Here is a 22984-nt window from a genome sequence, read left to right as displayed (position 1 = left end):
GACAGACACCACACAAACCACCAATTCTTGGAAGTTTCGTGGTTTCAGTGTTAGATGACAATACATCCCTTTCATTTTAAAGCTGGGATTTTGGCAGGTGTTGCAACAAAAATGCAAGAAACCAAGACAGAACAGGAATTCTGAGTGCTGGTGCTAAATTAGAATCCAAGGCTTGTGAAGTTATGCAATACTCAACAAACACATTGGCTGTTGAGGGCCCATAGTAAATCCCTAGGTCTTTTAAGAATGAACAAGAATATTATATTTTATTTCAATATAGATGTTGTTTTTCCCCCCAACAACCACTAGGTCGTTAGGTCATAATACCTAACTTTTTGGGACATTACTACTTAATAAAGAATACTTTGGGGTATTTCCTTTGGCCTAGGAATGCTGTGAAAAATTCATGAGAGACTAATAGCATTGTGAAACTAGGAAATTTGAGAATTTTTGCATTAGTGGTTGAATGGTTTAATTTTTTGCGAGGAAGATTTTGTAATAGTGTTGGAAGAAGTATGCTCTATCCGAAGTCTTCCTTCAACCACAGCACCCTTCTCTCATAAAGACAGCTAACTATGAGCATCCATGATGGTGGAATCTCTGATCCCCCAGAGCCTAGCAGCTAAAGCTACAATTCACTGTTCTGCTCAGGACAAGCTTGCTTTGTATCACCTGTGTTTGTTCGCTTGCTTTGTTGACTTTTATTGTTGGTTTGTCTTATTGCATTTATTCCAGTGAAGTTGATTTCATGGTTAGGAAGGACAAAATTTAGTTGATCATAAATGAATGCTCGATAAAGTTGGTTGAATGAAGTGATGTAATGAATGTCTCATCTCAGTCATGTTAAACCATCATTAGCTGTGTGTGGCATTTCTGCAAAAGAATGACCAGCCCTGAATTTCTAAGGAATGCACATTGTAACTTTTAAGTGGATTCCCTGGAAATTTGTAAATAGTGTGTTTTTAAGACTTAACATCATGTTATTATGGACTGAGTTGTGCCTTCCCTACCCACAAAAAAATTAGTATGTTGAAGCCCCAACTTCCAGGACCTCAGAATGTGACTGCACTTGGAGACAGGGCATGTGAAGGTAAGTAAGTTAAAAGGAGGCCATTTGGGTGGGCCATAAGTGCAAGCTGCCTGGTACCTATAAGAAGAAATTAGAAGACACCAGAGGTGTGCAGAGAGGAGCCCACACAGGGCAAAGATCATGCAGGGACACAGCTAGAATGAAATACAAAGACCCTTTATAAGCCAACACCCTGATCTCAGACCTCCAGACTCCAGAACCATGTGAACATTGATGTCTGTTGTTTCAGCTGCCCCATCTGTGATGTTTGGGCATGGCACCTGGAACTGACTAATCCACATTCAGCAAAGTCCACACTTTTTGATCATGGTTGTTGAATGCTGCCACCTGGGAAAACTGCTGCACTCATGGTGGTTTAGGAAAACAAAAGATACTTCTTGGTGATTTGGGTAAAACTAATGTATAATCTCTGGTTGAAATTGACCAGAAATCAAGATCTGGAGTCGATGGCATTAAAAACTTGTCTCTACATTCTTACAGAACACAGTGTTCAGGCTGGAATTGAATTTGGTGGGGTTATAATTCTGCTCATACCAACATGACACTGAGTTTTAAAGATAGATCATTTAGAGATTACCAGAGAATCCACTGAAAGGTTAAAATGTGCATTCCTTAGAAATTTGGGGCTAGTCATTCTTTTGCAGAAATGCCAGACACAGCTGGTGATGGTTTCATATGAGTGGAGAAGAGACATTGATTACATCACTTCCTATACCATAGGAGATGGGGACAGGTGATTGAAGCAATCCAAGAGAACACTCTGGGGAGAGACTATCTTTAAGTTCATATCAGCCTTTTCCTAATTAGTATCATTAAGGAAACATCCAAAGTTTAGTTTGTCAAAGGACATTTTTTTGTTTTCCCATTCACAAAAGGTTTCAGTTTTTGCATCCAGGCAGTGATTTATCTTTTTTTAATTACAGCATGACTTTGTGGAACATTTTTTGTCCTTACTGAAAAGGGCATTCCAATTCAAAGTAGACCTTATGAATCACACCACTCATTGTGTTTCTCCTGTATCTGGCGTCTTATTTTCGCAGGATTTTGCAATCTGTTGCTTCTCTGTGAATGCGCTCACTAATGTCACGTCCAGGTTCATGCCTGAGACTGGCCATGCCACCCCTGTGTTGCTATGCCTCTTCTCTAGGCAGTTGCCACTCTGGTGTCACGTTACGTTTGATATCTACATTTAGGTCTGTTTACCGTCATAAAGCATCCTCTTATTCAATCATAATCAGAAGGATTCACTGTGCTTGGTTTGTTTAATTCTAAATTAACTTGCTCTTGTGGAAGTTATAATGGGGTTGAAGCATGTCACAGTGCAAGCTGCACAATCAATGCAAAAATACCCCACTGTCCACAAAAGGCATACCTCCCTTCTGGTACACTGAGTTATTTGAAAGGAGATCTTTATCTCCCGCCTGCACCATGAAGTAGAATTATCATTTCATCTTCAGCTTAGTTGCATAGATGGAAATGCCTGATAACTTTGGTCATATTTGTTATTTAAATCTGAACATCTGTTGACTTTTCCATTTTTTTAATGAGTGGATGCAGTTCAAACAGGTCACCTATAAAGTGGTGATGAATGAAGACAGTTTTGTATGGTGTTTAAATGAAGCTAAATTTCATTGTTTCAGATTAATTAGATGACCTAAATTAATGGACTCTGAACTAACGCGTGTTAAAACTCCTTTTTTTTCACTTTTAAGTTCATGGAAATCATCAGAATTAGGCAAATTGTTGTATATTTCTTGGTGCAGATCCTTAGGAAAGCTGATTTAAGAGGAAGGGATAGTGGAAGGGAGTTGGGTGGGGGGATGGGGTGACTGAGTGATGGGCACTGAGGGCGGCACCTGACGAGATGAGCACTGGGTGTTATAACTATATGTTGGCAAATCAAACTCCAATAAAAATATATCTATAAAAAACATAAAATACTAGTAAAGTCTGGGTTTCATTAATATATAATTACATGTTGCTAAAGTTTTGAAAAGCATTGATATATGCTTTAAATGCTTTAAAATGTGTTCTGTTTTGTGTGTGTCATTACATATGAGAGAGAGAATTTGGGAAGATTCAAAGACCTGTAATTAACAGCCTGTTGGACCATCCACGACTATGTGGTACCTTGAATTTCTGAAATAAGCAGAGCAGAATCTCTGTGGAATAATTAACCTTTCAACTATTTGGACTCCCAAAGACCAAGATGATGATGATTCCTGTGGGGTATTAGCAGAGATATAAAGTTCAAGTAATCTTTGATTGGTTGATTATAAAATGTCAGGTGTAATCATCCAAACATCACTGTGCCAGCAGGCTGTGTGGCAGGAGACAGTGTTGGGACCAGACAGAGACAAGTTTTGTCTTCAGGTGCTCCTGGAATTGGACTTGGCACTGTTTTGACACTGAAGGGAGAGGGAAGAAAAATGTCTGATAGCATTTCTCTGGAGAAGTGGCCTGCAGAACTGGTCCCAATACAAAGAAAATGTGCAGCCATGCTTTGGATGCCAGAGAAGTACAATGTGAGTTATAGTAGTAGGGGTTCCCTCCTTCCCATATAACTTTATCTGTTTGGTCTTCTCTCTCTTGCCATGATGGAGAGGAACTAAGCCCTGAAAGCTGAGATGGTTCCATGTGCTTGAAGTTAAAGGTAAAATAAACAAGAGAATAAACAGTGTGACCATCTTCTCCTCTGCAGAAAGTAGAGTGATCTGTAAGTCTCGTTGTAGGAAGGCTCGTGTTGTCTTTTCCCAGAGAGTTGAGAAAATTGGAAACTCTGTGTTTTGTCTCTTTTGTTATTTCTAAACTGAGCCAGACTTCTCCCCATCCGTTTCAGATCTGTAGACACTAAGCTGAGAAGTACCTGCATGGTTAAGTCAGCTTTCCCTTCTTGGGAAGCCATGTTCTCAGTGACTTGCATTGTGAGAGAGACTTTCTGTCAAGGTCTTGAGTATCTTCCAGGCTCACCTTTTCCTTTTGGCTTATGATGAGCTGGTGGCTCACTTCTGAGATGAGCAAGGGTCTCAAACGTTCCCCTAGTTTTATCTACCTGTAACACTCTACTTGAGCCCCATGTATGTATGAGACTTTTTTATCCTTCTACCCAAATGTGACTGGAAAAACAACACAATGCATGCTATTCAAAAAGACTTATTAATAACCAAGATATGCAACATATTGCAAACATATGCGTATGCCTGCAATATGTTTTTGCATATTATGCTCTGCTCTGTCTTAAACTAATGACCTATTTCAAATCATATAATATCCTTTCCCCTTCGACCCTGTGCTCTTAATATTAAGAGAATATTAATATTCTCTTTATAAAAGAGAATAATGACAACCAGTAGTACTGTCTGTTTTCAGTGGCCATTTCTATAGGAAATCAAATTTCATTTGCCTCCTGATTTTCGATTCCAGTCTTGAACTCAGAGCCCTATAATGCCCATTGTTGGGGTGGTAGGACTGTTGATTTTCATTACACCCTCCTGTCTTAGTGTGCTTGGACTGCCATGATATAACACCACCAACTGGATGGCACAAATGACACATTTCTTTCTCAGTGTCGGAGGCTGGGGCATCCCAGATTAGGGTGCCTGATGATTCAGGTTTGGGTGAGAGTTCTCCTGCTTACAGATGGCTCCTTCTCCCCCTATCCTCACATGGTAGATAGAGGGCCCTGGTCACCTCCTCTCCCATCAAGGGAGCCCCATCCTCAGGACCTCATCTAAACCCGCTCTCTCCCATAGGCCCCACCTCCAAATACCATTCCATTGAGGGTTAGGGCTTCCACATATGAATTGGGAGTGGGGGGAACACATTCAGTCCACCAGACTATTTCTGACTCTGCTATTATTCATTTAGAAGGATTTTGAGTTAGAGAATCCTAACACATGACCTAAGGATCACTGGATATTATTATCCAAAGCACAATATTTCTGGTCTGCACTACACCATAAAAAGCAGAAATCCTCAGGCCAGGACATACAGCAGATTTAATTCTTTGGGAGTCACAAGGAATGCTAAGGAGCTGGCGCTGGGATTTTCTGCAGCATGTTTGAGAGCTCCATTAAGGGAAACTCTACCCAATCATTTTCTCTCCTGAACAAGAGCATTGTTTTATTTAAGCCAAATTTGATGCTTATGAGATGCAGTGAGCTTGCTGAATATTCATATGCAGCTCTTCTCATCACGTTCTTGTGTTCCTTTTATTTTCCTTTGACTTATAATTGGTGTTTTTGCATATTTATGCTCTGCTCTGTCTTAAACTGATGACCTATTTCAAATCATATAATATCCTTTCTCCTTCGACCCTGTGCTCTTAATTCATGGAGAAATCATTTCATTAAGTGCTGCTGTTCCTCTCATTCCCAGGAGCCTGCTCTCAGCACGCATGTGTGTTGTAGATTGTCGCCCCTATCCTAAGATTAAGGGTGGGAAGATTGAACTCTTTGAAATGCATAATATCCGAGAGTTGCAGTTTCTGAGTGGTCATCTAAGCCGCACGATAATATCTCAGATGTTTAAAGGCAGTGAACTCACAAACTTAAATGTTCTCCTCCCAAGTGAGATAACCTTCAGATCCTTTGCTCTTGATCACATGATCCATTAGAAGCAGCTTGACTCTAGTGTTACTTTCCTTTGAACATGCACAGGCACACCAGCATTGCCAGTTAAAAGCTCCATGGATAAGAGGTCTCCAAAACACAGCCACTTAAAATAACCTAAATGATGGAAGTGCTTTATAGCATGAAGATACAGATGCTTTATAAAGGAAAAAAAAACTATGAGCCTCTTACAGTGTCACATTCAGAAATTCCCTAGAATACCTCCCCCAGGCCCTGGCAGAGGGTGGGATCATGCTGGATGAACTCACCTGACCCATATGAACTGGGGCAATGTGGGGTGGCATAGAAATTGTCCCGAAAGCCTCACCTGCTTCTTGGGGCCTCCCCTCAAATCTCTTAATTTTTTAGACTGTTTCTTTGCCTGTAAAATGAAATAATAAAACATGTCCATCCTCCTCGTTGTTTTACTTTCTGGACTTTCACAAGGGGAAAAAGATGCAAGGTATGTTTGCATGTATCAGTTCTGAGAATCTCTGAGCAGCGTTGCGAGTGACCCCACTTACCTAACATGTGGAGTTGCAGGGCTGACCATCCTGGTACCTCGAGGCTCGCACAGGTTCCAGATCCTGGGCCATGCTCCCCTTTCAAGGCCTGGTTTGACTCTTTGGGGTAAACTTTTCACTGCTGTTTTCACCCTAAACAATTTGTTTTCTTCCAAGACATCTCGTGGGAAGCCAAGTTCCCTTTCCTATTTTCTGACAGATGTAAAAGTAGCTAAATGGAGCAAGGAGATAAAAGAAGGCATCACCACAGTTTGATGTTATAAAACAAATCCAACATTGTGAAAAATAGGGTTTTTTTTAAATCATGTGCTCTGCCTGTTTTCTAGAAAATAAAATGCTGTGATATTATTTTTGAAAAGAAGATTTTGACTGAATCACTTCCTTGGTGCCCTAGTTTTCATACAAAGGCATGCTGTGAATGCACCCTGGTGAAAGAAGATGCTTTAGGACATCAGTCATGTTTGTAAATTCTGTAGTTATTAAAATGCTAGGGCCAGTCCTAGTAATTGTAAGAGTACGGTGTTTCAGGATGAAACCAGGTATCAGAAAATTGAATGTAATTAATTTTTTCATCAGAAGAAATCCCATATTTGACTTGGCGTTAAAACTCTTAGTTGTTGTTTCTTGAGCATTTCCCTTCACATATCCAAATTCAGATTGATAAATCCATTCTTTCCAACTGTCTGTAGCCAGGAAGTGCTCCAATCCCGTGTCGTTTGAAGCAATGCAGCATCCAGAATGACCACAGGAAGGCTTTTCCTTAGGTTCCGAGATGGGGCCGGTTTGGCCACACACCGTGCCAGGCAGAGACCAGGCAATGCTGGCAGGGAGGCCTCCCCCAGGGAGGCAGTGCTGGCATGCACCAGACGTCCCGGTGGAGGAGGCACCAGTGCCCGGATGAGTGGAGGCGGCCTTTTGCCCTCGAGGTCCTTGTGATTGGGAAGAAGTGATCAGTAATAAAGAGTTGTGACACTTGGGACCAGTGCTGCTGCTGATAGAAGTGGCTCCCATGCAGCTGGTTGTGGAGAATGGAAGCCACTGTATTGTTGGCTCAGGTGGGAGAGCTTGGGGTGACTGGGCACATCCGTCCTGAGGGCAGCACAGCCTGAGCCTGGGTGGGGGTGGCAAGGACCACAGGTGCCCCCTCAGCGGGACTGTGGGGTGGGGCAGCCCACCCATTGGACTACAGCACACCTGCCCTGCTCTGGGGCCCTGGGCAATTCAGGGGAAATAACTAGGATCCTCGGGAGAATACAGGAGAATGCAGGACTTGCCATCCCCGTGGGAGGCTTCCGTGCTGCTAGAGAAGTGCCCCATTCATGCACCCTGCCCAGGGGGCTCCCGGGGACAGCTGATGGCGTCATTTGGCTCTGTCGCTTACATTTGGTTCTCGTTTTGGAGGAATCGCCTTCCTATAATGTTGACATTTTTGCTTTGAAGCCATTTTTTTTTAAAGAGAACAAGAAAAATCTCTCATAGATGATCACTAAGTTATTATTTCAGCTGCACCTAATAAGGAACAAGATTGCATTTTCTAATTCGGCACAGTCTGGTTTGTGTTGGCTTGCCTCATTGTCTGCATTCTTCCATGCACCGTCCTTCAAATGCAAATCCAGCAGTGACAAAGTTGGGAGAATCTTTAGCAAAGTAGATGGTCATTTTGCAGAAGCAGAGTGTGACCGGGCTGAATGACTGGTGTGCCGGTGGGCAGGGCCCTGACATTGATCCTGTCAGCCAGAGGAGGAGGACTCCTTCTCCCTTGGGGAGCCAGGTGAGCCAAGGGTTCCCTAGTGCAGCCCTGTGCTCATGTGATTCACATTCATACGCCGTGATGTGTGGAAGTATGGCGAAGGGAGGAGGTGAGCCCTCTGCAGTTAGGAATGTTTGGAGATGACAGTGAAGACTGTCCCCTGCTCCCACTCTCTGGGCCGGTGCTCACACTTACACACACAGCAGCAGCGCCCATGCCTCCCGCTCAGATCACAGGCATGTCCTACGTTCACTCATTCATCACACAGAGATATACGTGGCACATACACACACGCCATGCAAAGCTGCACGTGACGTGTATGAATTGCACTCATAGCATGCACACACACATCACATACCAAAGACACAGGTGTATCACACAAGTCACACAGAGATGTATCGTAGGTACATGTGCATCACACGCATGTATCACAGATCACACACCCCACATACATGACATATGCATGGTACACACATACCACACACATGACAAATACATCACATACACGTGCCACCCCTGTATACATCACATGTGTGTATATATCACACACACACACAGCCATTCCCAAAGTTAATACTTTATTCATTCAATCTCCTGGAGGAAGATGACATGTGGTTGCCTACAAGGACATTTGCGGGGGCTGCTGTGAGAGCATGGGTGAGCTGTAGGAGCTCTCCGCCTTCAGGAGCTGGGGGCTGGATGGACAAGTGGAAGGCCCTTCTGGTCTGAACAGCCCTTCCCCCGCTTCTGCGGGGCGTGTGTTTATTCACAGAGAAAAGCCCATCATATCATTCTTCCCACTTCTAACCCTGTCCTGCTTTGCCCTCTGTCCCCAGCACGGGGTCCCCAGGGCTTGAGGAGCCCTGTTTTCCACCTGTATTCAGGGCCTACAGAGAGTGAGACAGAGACATCAGGTGGATGGAGGACAGGATATCACCCTTGCTACCGTTAACAGCTGTTCGGAGATGGGGCTTGGATCTGGGCCTCACAGACTTGACCCTGTTCCCCTGAATTAGCCCACCTCCTCCTGCTCCCAGCACAGGGGGCATGCGGGTGCATGGGCTCCGTTAGCCGGACAAAGAGGGGATGAGGGAAAGGCCCACTGAGAGGAGCGGAGGCTTAGTTCACGGTGTCCACATCCTTCTCCCAGCCTTTCCAGTCAGGTAAGCAGTAGATGCAACAAGCTGATGTTAGTAGGAGGTTCTCAGAGAGGAATGCAGAGCTTTTGGAAGCTGATGCCCTGCCTTTGTTGTTAAAGCCACTAGTGGGCAGCCAGGGTGGCTCAGCGGTTTAGAACTGCCTTCAGCCCAGGGCGTGATCCTGGAGACCCGGGATTGAGTCCCACGTCGGGCTTCCTGCAGAGCCTGCTTCTCCCTCTGCCTGTGTCTCTGCCTCTCTCCCTCTCTCTGTGTCTTTCATGAATAAATAAATAAAATCTTTAAAACATAAATAAATAAAGCCACTAGTGAACCCTCTACTTGGTGAGACATGCAGTCATGTGGAGGAGGGGGCAATGGGGCACCCCATCCAGGTGTGGACACCCATCCTCTTCCAGACCTGGAAGTCTCGCCCTGAACACCTAAGAGTGAAATCAGTACTAATCAGTTTGATGCATCACTAGCACTTGCTCTGTGAAGTGTGCTGGTTAAGATTCCACTCTGAAAAGACCGTGTCCTCCGCTATGGGTGAGAATATAAATGGAATGTTTCCTCAGAGCCATTTCACAATATGTATCAGGAACTTAAAAATAGGCATGGCTTTTGACTCAGTGTTTTAGTAATTGACCTAAGGAAAAGATGAAGAATGAGGCCAAAGCTTTAGCCATAAGGGAGACCACTGTCGAATGCAAATATATTTACAAATTAAGTGTCAAATAGTGTGAATATAACTAAATTATTGTGCAGTCATACTAGCGAATGTTATCTAAGCAGTCCAAATCCTGTTTGCACAGAATGTTTATGATCTGAAAAAAAATCTGATCAAATGTTTAAAAAAAAGCAAAGTAAAACACTGCGTTCAGAATGAATTCAGTTCTATTGGAACAAGATGGAAGTCTTGGCAAAACAAAGCTTGGCAACAGTTTTGAGAACGCAGAGGGACGTGGAGTGGGGATAGGGCCATAGGGACAGCAAGATGTTTTCCTGGGCAGGTTCTTTCTAGTTTTTCTTTGTATCTTTCTGTTTTCCCCCTCAAATTTTTGTGGACGTGAATTTTTATTGTCAAAAGGGTAGTGAGTGATATGGTTTGAGAATCTACCATATTCCTACAGAAACAGAAGATAATAGAGAGTATCACTTACCAAGGCTCAGTGAGTACGGTTTTGGTGCGAGAATTTGGTGCGAAAATTCAAATACCAAAAATTTGGTGCGAGAGCCGCCTGGATCAGTCACCTGTTATTGAAATAATGCTAATGCCGCGTAACCACCGTAAAATCTCAGTGGCACACAATCACAGACTATGGGCTATCTGGTTAGCTCTGTTCCATGAGTTTTTCATCTTTTGGGGGCCAGTGGGGTAGGCAGAGCATGTTCTTTTTGATGAAGGCCCAGAGAGCCACCCAGAACATGCCAGGCCTTCTGCCCTCGGGCTGGACCTGGCACTCAGTGACCCCTGCCCATTGCATTAACCATAGCACATCCCATGGCTGAGCCCAACGACCAGGGAGGGACTGCAAAGTCATCCACCAGAGGGCATAGATCCAAGAAGGCGATAGAATCCCTGAAGGCAATAGCTGTGTCGTTTAAGCAACTAAAAATGTTAGTTTGGAAACAAATGAAATTGACTTCCTGCAGAGTCATCTCTTGCTGTTGCTAATGTGCATTTTGTTATTGTCGTGTTCCTGAGTTGGCAACACTCGCTCCACTGAGTGGCTCTTTCTGTCTCTTTAGATCCTGGCCAATGTGATCATTTTCATCTGTGGGAACCTGGCAGGGGCATACCACAAGCACCTCATGGAACTTGCCCTGCAGCAGACGTATCAGGACACATGCAATTGCATCAAGTCCCGGATCAAGCTGGAATTTGAAAAGCGTCAGCAGGTAAGCCCATTCATCATAGGCATCAGAAATTGTCTGGAGCAGCCCATTCATCATAGGCATCAGAAATTGTCTGGAGCCTCTGGTTGCCCATGCTCAGGGAGGGTGTCTGAAAACCCAGCAGATGTGAGAGGAAGACAAGTAGGAGGGGTGGCAGACAAAGCCATGGTGTCATCCACGGTAGTGGAGAGCTTTGGAGGGGAAACCATAAATACACACGGGACCCTGTGTTTAACATACTAAACCACACATGATAGCGGGACCACCTGGCACTGGCTTTGTTTTTCTTGGGTTAGTGTATCATCCCCAGGAACCCGGCTCCCATCTGGAAAGGTGAGGGTGGGCAGGACCCTCTGTGAATACCGCAGCCCACCTCTCTGAGCTTTCATCACACGGCCTGGGCTGGACCAGCCGGTATTTGACACATAGAAGATGCTTCTTTATTATTTGTTAAATTGTATGGAGTTAGTCTGTTCTATAAAATTTCACCAGAATGTATCATGGTGGTGGCAGCAGAGAAAGCATCCTTTAAATTTTGATGCTAGACTTTTATTTGTGTATAGGCTGAAGAATAGTGATTGAACTCCTTTTTGAAAACAGTTCAGTTTGTTTGCTCAGCAAAGATCAACAGAGCACCTGTCAGGCATGAGTCCGGGCACTGACGCTATGGCCATGAATATCACATTCTCACTGGTATTATTAGCTAAATCTCATAGCCAATTTTTAAAAAGCATTTTGTTGGGGTGCCTGGGGACACTCAGCCAGTTGAGCATCCGACTCTTGGTTTCAGCTCAGGTCATGGTCTTAGGGTGGTGAGATCGAGCCCCATGTCAGGCTCCATGCTCAGTGTAGAGTCTGCTTGAGACTCTCCCTCTCCCTCTCTCCTTCTGCCCCTCTGCCCCTCTCTCACCCCATGCATGTGTGCTCCCCCTTTGTCTCTAAAATAAACGAATCTTTAAAAAAAAAAAAAAAGAAGCATTTTGTGTTACAGCATGGATAGCAAAGGTATCTAGGAATGAATGCTTAGTTCCTTGATCTCTATGTGTATAAACTCTGGATTCAACATTAAGGGGTGCAGACCGTTGTTAAGTTGGGGCTATTGTCCAGCATACTTTCATATGCCTGTGTACTGTAGTATTTAAATCTAGGTTCTAGAAAATTCCACAGTTTCAAGAAGCAGTGCTTAATGTTCGTGATTATTTTCTCTATAGAGTCCCGATGTTTCAGGATAGATGGTTCCCTTTTTCAACCAGTAGTGACTCTATCGCGTTGGTCCTGACAGACATATTTTACTTTCTGTTTCAGCACTTCCAGAATCTACTTCAAAATCACACCAAGGCTGAGGGAACTGACATCCCAAGTAGACAGATTATATAACCTAATATTTATAGTACCAGCTTTGACAAAAGCAGTGTCAAGCTACTGACCTCATCTGCACTACATGCTTCTCTGAAGAGTCCTTGAGCAACCAGAACTAGGTCCTTGTCGAGGTGGCTTCCAGGTGGTCCAATGGCCACAATGTGACCCCAGGTAGCTCAGGAATTAGAGCTAGGGCACCCTGTGTGCTAGAGAAGTCATGGGGCCATTGTGAGTAGGCTTGTAAGGCATCATAAGGGCATTTACTAATGTTTTTGTTTTTTTTTAAAGAACCTTTTAAAAATAAGTGAAGAAAAAACCTTGTAGTAAAGGTGTTTAATAAAATAAAATTTGATACCATGAATGTATTTTGCTATTAAAGTTGGGAGTCAGTTCCCAGGGTCTGGTGCCCAGAATGTAGTACTTTTCTTGTTAGGGCTTCAGAAATTGTTTCCACAATTAGAATGAATGCTCGTACTTTCTTCAGACTGGCATGTACTTAAGTGGAAACAAAAACTTCTCTTAGTTAATAAGAGCAGGAAGACATGATCTGATATAAGGAAATACATAAAAATTAGCCAATGGCTATCTGTGTGTCCTTCACACAGAGAATCAGTCCTGAGACGTGGGTCCTGATACAGCCACGGACCAAATTAAAGTCCAAGAGTCCAACGTATCACTTCCTGCCCAGCCTTCACCACAAACCATCTTTGCTTCATCCATTGCAATCAACAATGTCCTTCAGAGTGCTTCATTCAAGGACAGGGGTGTATGCTGAGCAAAAGCATTTGCTTCAGCACCTGTGAGGGTGAATTAAGTGCCATCCATTGTGATATTATATATCAGCAGTTGCTCAGAGGATGCTGATGCTCCCAGAGGCTGAGCAGCCACCATCTTGGGTGGTTCCTGGGCCTGTTTCACAGTGTCGCCCAGCGCTGACCTTAATCCTTGGAGAGGAAGGCCAAGGCCAGGTGAGCCCAGCAAGCCCCGTGTCTACAACCCTGATGGGGGCTGTAACAGCTGAGGCTGCTGGGAGGTGTCTAGGAATTCTGAAACCTTTTCAACCTTGCTCAGCTCTTTACTTTCTTCCTTTCATGTGTTGTGATATTTTTCCTGGATGCAAATGAGATGAATTTTTAGAAACAGAAAGCCATGTTTGAATAAAGTGACTATTTGTGCTATGAAATTTGGGGAGAGGAGGGAATGAAAAATGTCTGCAGAGGTTTTCTCCAAGTTATATTCTTGCCCTGAAAATGCTCTTGTGTATAAACACTAAAAACTATGATTTTTTTCATTAGATGGGAGATGTAGTGCATTGCATTAGCATCAAGGCCACTATTAGGGCTTGAAGGTATTTTCTTGGCCAGTTTTGACTTTTGTCTTAAGTCTCAATCCTGAGAGGAAAAAAAAAAAAAACAAAACAACAAACCAACAGCCATGTCTTGAGTGCTGTGTCAGTGCAAAATAAGGTTCTTTATCAAACCTGAGAAAACAGCAAGTGTTTTTCCCCAGAGTACGTAATAAACTCTCAGGAATTGATGGGAGCTGGATTCAGAGCAAAACAAGAACTTTCTCTCCTAACCGCATAGGCAGTGGAAATAAATTTTGCCTCTTAGTAGTAAAAACTGGATTTGCTTTTTTTTTAATGGAAAGAAAATAAACCTTCTTCCATTTATATGTTGTCTTTGTTTTTAAAGTAATGTAATTCAAAGCGTTTTTACATGGTCTCCCCAGCTGGAACCAAGCTATAGCTTGGATATGACAAAATGTGGATTCCAGTAGAAAGCACCAGTCAAGCAAGGCTCAGACAGCCTCCCCACAACCTGTAAACCTGGATCTGTACCCAGGGTGGGGGGCTAGTGAGCCAGTAAGCTTCCTGGCTCTCCTTGGGGACTAGTTATTTGTCCTCTCTGCAAACTTGAGTGGAAGAAGTAACTGGTCCTTCTGTGTTCATGGTTGGGTAGATAATGAGCGCAGCCATATTTATCCTAGTATGATAACAGGTCATGTTAGGGCATTGCTGATCGCATTCCATAAGTCATTTAGGATGCCAGGAAATCTTGTTGAAGTGGTTTTAGATTTGGGATGCTAGTTTTGGACTGTTTTCATGAAGGAGAGGAAAAAAGAAGGAACTATTTTTTTTAAGACCTTATAATGTACCAGGTAGTTTCTTTAATACTTTACACATATCGTGTCCATTTCCTTTTGCGGCTGTAACACTCTACCACACATGGAGTGACTTAAAATAGAAGAGATTTGTTATCTGCAGTTCTGAAAGTTAGAAGTCCAAAATCAGTCTCGTGAGCTAAAGTCAAAGTATTGGCAGGACGGGCTCCTTTGAGAGGCTTTGAGGGAGAATGAGTTTCCCTGCCTTTTCAAGTTTCTAGAGCTTGCCTGAATTCCATGACTCCTTGCTCCTCCCTCTGTTTCAAATTCAGCAGCATAGAATCTTCTAGTCTTCCCACCTCCTTCTCCCTCTCCCTTCTCCTCTCTGACTCTCTAACCTCTGATTCTCTGTTGTACTTTCTTCCCTCCATCTGCCACTGGCCCTTCTACTTCCCTCCATAAGGATAATCTAGGATAATCTCCCCATCTCAGGGTCCATGATTTAATCATGTCTACAAAGTTCTGGGTTTGCTAATAAGTAAGGTGACATAATCATGGGTTCCAAGGATTAGGATGGGAACCTCTTTTTAGGGCCATTATCTTCTTATATTTCTTGATCAACTCAATGACCTAAGTCCTTTTTCCTATTTCAACCAGCTAAAGGAGTTGTCCAAATTACATTACCATATCACTCGGCTAGTAAGTAAGTGTGGCTTTTTCTCTTTTGTGTTGGTTCTATGCAGGTTTGTTGCACAGAGGTGCAGTGATCTCTGAGCACAGGTTCGCTAGAGATATCCCCAGGCATGAAGGACTTTTTTTTTTAATAACTATGTTGTTTGTCATTACTGGCCAAATAAGAAAGCATAAGACAATACCAAATGTGTGTCTGACTTGATCATTAGGTAATGTACTGCCATGATAAGCCATGTGTCATCCATGAGGGGGTCAGGAAGTTCTATGGAAAGTCACTCCCACAAGGGACCACAATGTGAAATCTGTCTGTGGCTTTATTTCTATCCTGTGGTGGGAGAGGCTGAGAAGAGGGTGCAGTCTAGAGGAAGATCCCCTGAATTGACATAAAGTTGTGTTCTCTTTTAGTGTGACGTTGGTCAAATTTCTTAACTTCTAAGTTCCTCTGATGGAGGTTATACTTGATCCCTTACTCAATTTAAGAAAGTTTTCCTGACCTCCAAAATGGTGTCCTGTTGAGAAGGTACTCAGTAGCCAGTCTTGAACTCTGATAACTTTGGTGCACTCGCATTAAGCAATGGAAATCAGCTACCATCCTGGCCAGGCCATTGAGCTCGAGGTGGCAGGAGAGAGGGTTTGATGCATCCCTGCCATCCCCAGAGTTCCCTCCTCAGCAGGCTTCATTCTTCCGTGAGGCAAACAGATTGAACAGAGAAATGTTTTGCTTTGTCTGCTGGGATAGTTGGTGGATAATTGCCCTCTTTTTACCAGCGTCATCTCACCAAGTTCAGAAGTTTACTTTTCACCCACAGAATGGGCAGAGTGAGGCAATCCTGGCTGCTCATATTCCAGAACTCATTGTTTCTCCCATTCCCTCCATCTCAATAGGAGCTGAGATGCGGAGTCCAAGCTGAGGCATCTCAAAAGCATGTGCTTCTTAAAAAAAAAATAAATTGGGTATAAAGAGCCCAACGAGAGTTCTAGCCAGTGAGTCTTTCTCACTGCCATTCCTGAAGAATTAAAGCGGCAAATATTATTATAAATGTTACCCAAGGCCTTTGGGTAGGGTGATGCATCCAGTAGAGGTAGCAGAACATAAGAAACTCACATCACACCCTTTGTGCAGTTTGGTTCAGATATGCTGGCCCTACTCAAGCTCTTGCATCATTAAAGATTATTAACAACACTTTCGTCCCAGCCAGAAGAATAGGGTTTTTTTTGTGTGTGTGTATGCATCCACCTTTTTCTATTTTATTAAATAGTCACTTGTACAGTTTTTATTTGGTATCCCTTCCTTGAGGAAGTCATAACTTATATTGTCCTTGGTCACCACTTTCTTCCATTTTATTAAATGATAGAGTATATCATTTTCTCTCTTGAGAGAGAGGTCATAGCCTACTTAAATGTTTCTCACCACCTTATTCTCAGCACTCATTACTAAAGGAATGAATCACACACTTAACCCTTTGCTTGAAAGTTGGAAAAATTAAGAGTCATGGTTTAATGAAAGGGCTCTCCTCAAAATGTTTGCCATTTGAATCTATCAGCTTGAAGTTCAAGAATTTCTTTAATAGTTTGAGCTATTTTGTCTCATACTGATTACTTAAAATCTCAGGAAGCTCAGATGTTATGCTTCATTGAGAAATTCCAGGGTAAGGGATTTTAGGATGCTGCATTTCACCATGAGCCTTTTACCAGTTTTCTTAAATGAGAAATGAAAGCCAGTTCCAGAAAAAAATATTAATAAGCCTGAAGTATTTTCTGATAGGTCCTTTAGTTAAAATGCTTGAAATTGGTACATATTTTCTAAGATTACAATGAAGGCCATATTTTGAATGTGTACTTTGGCTTCATCCATTAAAGAGAAATCAATAATTATAGATTCAAGACCAAAAGAAAGAGGAGGGATTCATAGGAATCACTGTCAAATTCCCATACCTAATGAAGAACACCACTGTGGGAGATTAGTAATAGGAGCTTACAAAAATAGCATTAACGACTGTTCATTCTTTAACAATTTAGACTTTCAGCTCTGAAGGAAAAAAATAGGGTTACAACAATTAATCAAGCAGAGATTCTCTTAATGAATCAAATATATGCAAGTGTCTATTTATATCATGACAGTAGAAAAGCTAAATGGTAAAATAAAACTCTGCAGAAGTTTCCTCTATGTGAGAAACTTGAGAGCAAAAATCCCATATAATATTTATGGAAAGCAACTCACCTGTCTTGTTGGAGAAACACCTGGGAAACAATTCTATTGCTCCAGATTATCACAAGCTAATCTTTGCTGATAATATAAAGGAAGAACAGAAAACAGAAGTTGCACCCTAAGGAGAGCATCTGGTTTTGATATTTTTGGCCTCTGGGAATTTTTAGTGTCTCATGGAGACCGCCTACTTTTTATACCCTGTGATGCAATATTTTGATGCTGGCAAGATTATATAATAGGCAAAGGATAATCTAGTGGAAAGACTCAAGAAAGTTCCATCCACATCATTTGATATGAGTAAAATAAACCCAATAGAAAGGAATTCTAAAATCAGTCCTTCTGGTTGCGTTATCCATTCTTCTGATATTTATCACATATAGGAGAAAATGTATGTTTACTCCAAAATCAAAGGCAAAGTGTCAAGTCTTCTATGATGTTTTTCCCCTTGCAGATGAAACTACAGATGGACCACTTAACTGTTAATAGGAAAAAGAGCACTTTGTGTTTACCAACAGGGGACTGACTTAAAGTGCTAAAGTTATTGGACATGTTTAATAATTTATTATCACGAGCATAGTCATGGACAAAAACATGGCATTAGTGTTGTGCTTACTGAATTGAGGCACCCATTGATGTTTACACTAAATTAAAAATTAGGACTTATGAATTTCAGAATTTAGTTAATTGCATATGTGTTTTCAAAAGGTGTTATTCTTTGGATTTTTTTTTTTTTTTTATGTTGTCTGAGCGTCCTAAAAGGTTTAGGAAATTTTGTTCTAGGGCTTTTCTGAAAGAATCCTTTAATCTGTTTTTATATATAGGGACCATTTAATATATGTAAGCTGCTGGATGTGAAAATTCTTCCCAGAGACCTGTGTTTTCCATATAGGTGACAAATGATATATATGACTATATGATATGCTCAGGAATGAAACAGGAGGAACATTTGAGGTAATGATATGCACATAAAGCTTTGCATAAACTGTTAAGGTAAAATATGGCTTTTACATATATACTTTAATTAAATACAGAATTATGGAGGATGGAAGGCACTAGTTCTCATATCTATCAAAACTCTTCCTTCTCAATTTTATCTTGGATTATATGTTATATCCCAAGGGATTAACCCCAGGGAATAGAATAAGACATAAGACTTAAGGTACCTGTTCTCTTTGCGCTTAAATTCCAATGACAGGAGACAAACTATAACTTAGTAAATGCATAAATTTGATCAGAAGATGAAGGTTAATGTGACAAAGCACAATGGAGAAGGTCGAGTGGCACATTGGAGAGGCCATCTGGAAGATTTTTCTGGGGAGGCAACATTTGAACTGAAATGAATATTACAGAGGGATGTAGCCTTCTGATAACTTGAAAGTGCCCTAACAGAGGGGGCAGCCCTGCAGAGGTCTTGAATTAGGAACCAGATTGTCCCATTTGAGGAACATAAAGGTCAGTGGGACAGTTGGGTAAAAGAAGAGAATTGGAGAGGGAGACAGGAGCCAGAGCACACACTGGGCCTTTCAAGATGTGCTAAGGACTTGAAATTTTATTATATGCAGAATGGGAAGGCACTGAAGGGTTTAAGTGAGGTAGGGAAATGAACTGGTAACATTCTTAAAAGATCTCTCTGACCGCTAGTGGAGAATGGAGTAGAGGAGGATTAGCAGAGGGATAAGCTTTGAAGTAGTCCAGATAAGAAATAAGAGTAGCTTGGGTTAGACTGGACAGATACAGGGCATATTTTAAAATTAAATAGGAAGGAATTACTGTTAAGTTTGATGTTGGATGACAGAAAGATAAAATCATCAAGAAAGATTCATAAGCTTTGAACTTGAGAAGTGGGTAAGGGCTAGTATGTCACTTATAAGATGTCAAGGTCTTTGGGAACAGTATTCATTGGAGGTAGGGGTGGAGTAAAAATCAAGAGTTGAGTTTTTGATCACTTAATTTTGACATACCTATGATATATCCAAAGGGAGATGCCAAGCTATAGTTGTAGATCTGGATCTGAAAATGTAAATTTGGAAGTCATCAACATATAGTTGGTATTTAAAGGACTAAATGAGATTCCCCACCCACCCACCCAGGGAGAGAATATAATGAGAAAATATGAAAATGGCCCAGGGCCAATACACCAGCCAACTTTAGAGAAATGACAGAAGGAGCGGAGTCAGCCAAAGTCACTGAGAAAGATCACTCATGTAGGAGAAAAGCCAGAGAGACCGAGAGGGAAAGTTTAGGGGGACAGTGGTCACCTTAGGTGCTGAAAGAATCACAGTACAGGGAGCTTCAGAGAGGTGAACACCAGTATTGGCAACATGGCAGTCACCAGTGGCCTGGGCAGAGAGGTTGAAAAGACAGAGCTCAGGTAAGGAGAAAATAGGAGGCGAGGAAGGTCATACAGTGACTCTCATGACTATCAACAGCTCTTTTGACATATGCAGCTGTAAAGAGGAGCCAGGAAACGCTGAGCAGTTTATTAGGTCAAGGTTTTCTTCACTCAAGATGGAAAGTAATGCTGTATTATATATCTTGCTATGGCATCTCTGCCAATACATTTTACACTGTTAATTGTTTCTACTCTACTATATGGCATAGATTTCCCAACGTTTCTTTCTTTTATTCGGAATCACTGATTCCCAGGAAGGGGAAGGCAGAAGGATGGATTGATTTTTCCCAAAAGGTGACTAACAGTGTTCCTGGATTACAGTCACTATCTAATCACAATGCTAGTCCATTGCATATGCGAACTCATATCTGGTAATAGCTACAATCGTTGTAACTGAAATAGAAGTTAATGAAGAAGTTATTTAATAGATAAATAATAACAACATGGAAACCGTGAAAGGGACCAAAAAGGCTGGGAAGACTGTAGATAAAATACATAGAATGAGGGAGGACAAAAAAATCAAGTCCCAATGTGGGTTAACTTATGTTTTAGAAACACATTCAAGTGAAACCAGAAGATTAAATGTTAGAAGAAAAAGAATTCATCCTCTTAGCGAAAAAAAAATTTTTTTTTTTCACATATCAATGAATGTGCCATCGTCACCATATTCCTGGGAGGGTCACTGCCTGGGGTTGAACTGCCTGGGGCTTGAACTTTTCCATGTTGGATAGTTTTCCTAAAAGTGTCATCCTCATTATAAGAATGGAAAAAGCATGGAACACCCAACTGGCTCAGTGGTTGAGTGTCCGCCTTCAGCTCAGGGCATAATCCCGGGGTCCTGGTATCGAGTCCCACATCGGGCTCCCCGCAGGAAGCTTGCTTCTCCCTCTGCCTGTGTCTCTTTGTCTCCCTCTCTGTTTCTCATTTTTAAATAAATAAATAAAATATTTAAAAAAAAATAAAAGACTGATAAAAAGCAAGGCTAGGCATTTCCCCTGAAGATCAAAGTCGATCAGCAACTTGGTGCAGTAGTTCAGAATTGAAAAGCAGAAATGGCACAGTGGGAGGCAGCTTGGGATCATTGCCTTAGGTGGAAACTGTCCAGGCTGCCCAAGGTGCTGAGGGTTTCTTCCTACTGCTCGCTGGCTCCTGCCCATCCTGACGGGTCAGGAAAACAAGAGTTCAGGGAATTATGTTTTGACCTCAAAATGGAATTTTCTTGTTGTTCTCTTTTTGCAACCCCCACCCCCACCCCCCACCGACCCTGTCCAGCTTTAGGCACCTTTCTGGCTACATGAGTGCCTGCCAGACTCTCTAAGATATTAAGACTTTGCTTTTCTAAAAAAGACTATAGAATCAAAATATGAGTATTTGATCGTTGACTGTTAGATGAGCTCAGACCCATCTGATGGAATCTAAGGGCTGGCAGGCCACGCTGGGCATCTCAACCCTGAAGGCCATGACCACCCCTTGGACGAGGCTTAGTTACATATATGGGCCCTCTCACTCCAGGACAGGATCCAGTGATTGTAGGACCAAACACAGGGCAGAGTCAGCATGAGGCCAGGTGCACATGTGAGTATATCTTGCAGGGATCTGAGCCCTGAGCTCCTCCCAGTGGCCCTGTCTGTGCTTGGTCCCTGAAGGTCAATATATGGCAGCTGTCTGGGAAGCTGCCTGAGAGTTTAATGCCAGACCAAGTGACTCTGGGGCTTATTTCCCAGGGACATCATCCCTCTAGGAGGCTGACTTGGGGTCCATCTTTGCCATCATGAAACTAGACTGTGCATTCTTTGGGGGCAAGGGCTGTCTATGATTATATTATTTTTCTTTATATTCTTAGAACCTAGTACAGTTCTGCATGGAGTGGGCAGGAACATGCAATCTCAAACACAGCTAGAAAAAACACATCAATAGAGGGTTCTCACTCTCCATTCAGCCTACATAATGCAATTGTAATTATATATGTATTTCAAATTAATTAGTTTAACAGTGTTACTATCAATGGTCCCAAAGCCATATCCTCTAACGCTTTGGACTCCTTATGATTTATAGCAACTCTGGATTCTGGACTGTTCTTATACTATCTTGGTTCACCCTTCGTGATTCTCCTACCTCTGTGTCTTCTGAATCTTTGCAGGTTAAGTGTTATCTTTGAGCACTGCATGCCTCATGATGGCTTTGAGCAAACCCTGCCACTATCTGGTGCATCTTCCCATTTTGAGGCTCACTTATATCGTCATTCATGTTTAATCTTAAAAAAAATAACGAAGATAAACAGCAAAAATATGCCATTTGCTGTCCTCCCAGGCCCATATTCCTCTCCCCAAAAGCTTCTAGTGTGTTTTTGGCTAAAATATTTTTATGAACTTAGGGTACGTTAGCCTCATTGTCATGGAAGTAATCAATACAGCCTTCTAGGGGGGAGTGTACAGATGGGATATTTGTATGTGTTATGAACAATGTAATTTTTATACCAAAGATAAAATATAGGCTTGAAATCATTCCTGCCTGTTAACTTGATCCAGATCTGCTGAAGAACATGCATTTAAAATAGCCTTTGATGAAACACTTGGCTCATGGATACATCGTGGTGACAGTTTACAGGATAATGGATCTTTGAAATAGTGTTAGATTTTGACATGGATGAGTACAGCACTTAACGTAATTACTATTTCAAACCTTTGATGGTGAATGTTATTACCAAGTTGGGGAGAAAACAGTTTTGGGGGAATATTTAGGAGTGGTCCACAGGGTGGGTCAGTACACCGATCCAAATGTCAACCACAGATTTTGTGCTTTAAAAAGGGCGGATGGATCGAGAAGCACTCAAAACTCGGGCCATGAAGATGTGACACTGCCAAATGAGTGAGCTTTCTAAAAAGTTATGAGTGGGATTCTGAGTGCTCTATTGAAAAACCAAGGGAAATCCTTTCATTAAAGAGCAGTGCACTTCATCAGCTGATATAAATGAGCATGAAATGTGATAAATTCCACAGGAGAGAGAACTGACACCTCTCTCAAAGTTGCTGATGCATAATGGGGCGGTGGGGGGAGTTAAAACTTGCCCTTAAATAAGTTTGCTTTTTATATGCTTTTATGAAAAATGTTCCCATCATTTCCCATGTAAATCAGTGTTTATAGCTACTGTCTTGTGCCTGTAATGACATCACAATTGTATTTCACGGGGAAAAGAGCAATATGAGCATGAAGCCTAGA

At 42.2% G+C, this 22984-nt stretch overlaps 1 protein-coding gene and 1 long non-coding RNA gene across 4 annotated transcripts in view; one reads left to right on the top strand and one right to left on the bottom strand.

Annotated features, from left to right (window-relative positions):
* The window catches only part of LOC144302346 (uncharacterized), a 29095-nt gene extending 11573 nt beyond the window's left edge, over positions 1-17522 (bottom strand). For 2 of the 3 annotated variants that reach the window (XR_013369194.1, XR_013369195.1), the window contains exons 1-3: positions 17386-17522; positions 6225-6435; positions 5970-6082 (exon numbers count right to left, since the gene is read on the bottom strand). This is a non-coding gene — a long non-coding RNA (uncharacterized LOC144302346). The remainder of the gene's footprint in view (positions 1-5969; positions 6083-6224; positions 6436-17385) is intronic. The other variant, XR_013369196.1, reaches the window with a different exon arrangement.
* The window catches only part of ADCY2 (adenylate cyclase 2), a 387190-nt gene that overhangs the window by 190964 nt on the left and 173242 nt on the right, over positions 1-22984 (top strand). The window contains exon 4 of the mRNA XM_077879619.1: positions 10863-11012. Within this exon, the coding sequence (XP_077735745.1) occupies positions 10863-11012 (150 nt within the window). The remainder of the gene's footprint in view (positions 1-10862; positions 11013-22984) is intronic.

Source organism: Canis aureus, chromosome 31, assembly GCF_053574225.1.
Source record: "Canis aureus isolate CA01 chromosome 31, VMU_Caureus_v.1.0, whole genome shotgun sequence".
NCBI lineage: Eukaryota > Metazoa > Chordata > Mammalia > Carnivora > Canidae > Canis > Canis aureus.
Note: the sequence above shows the minus strand (reverse complement) of the source record. Positions and strands in the feature narration are given on the sequence as shown.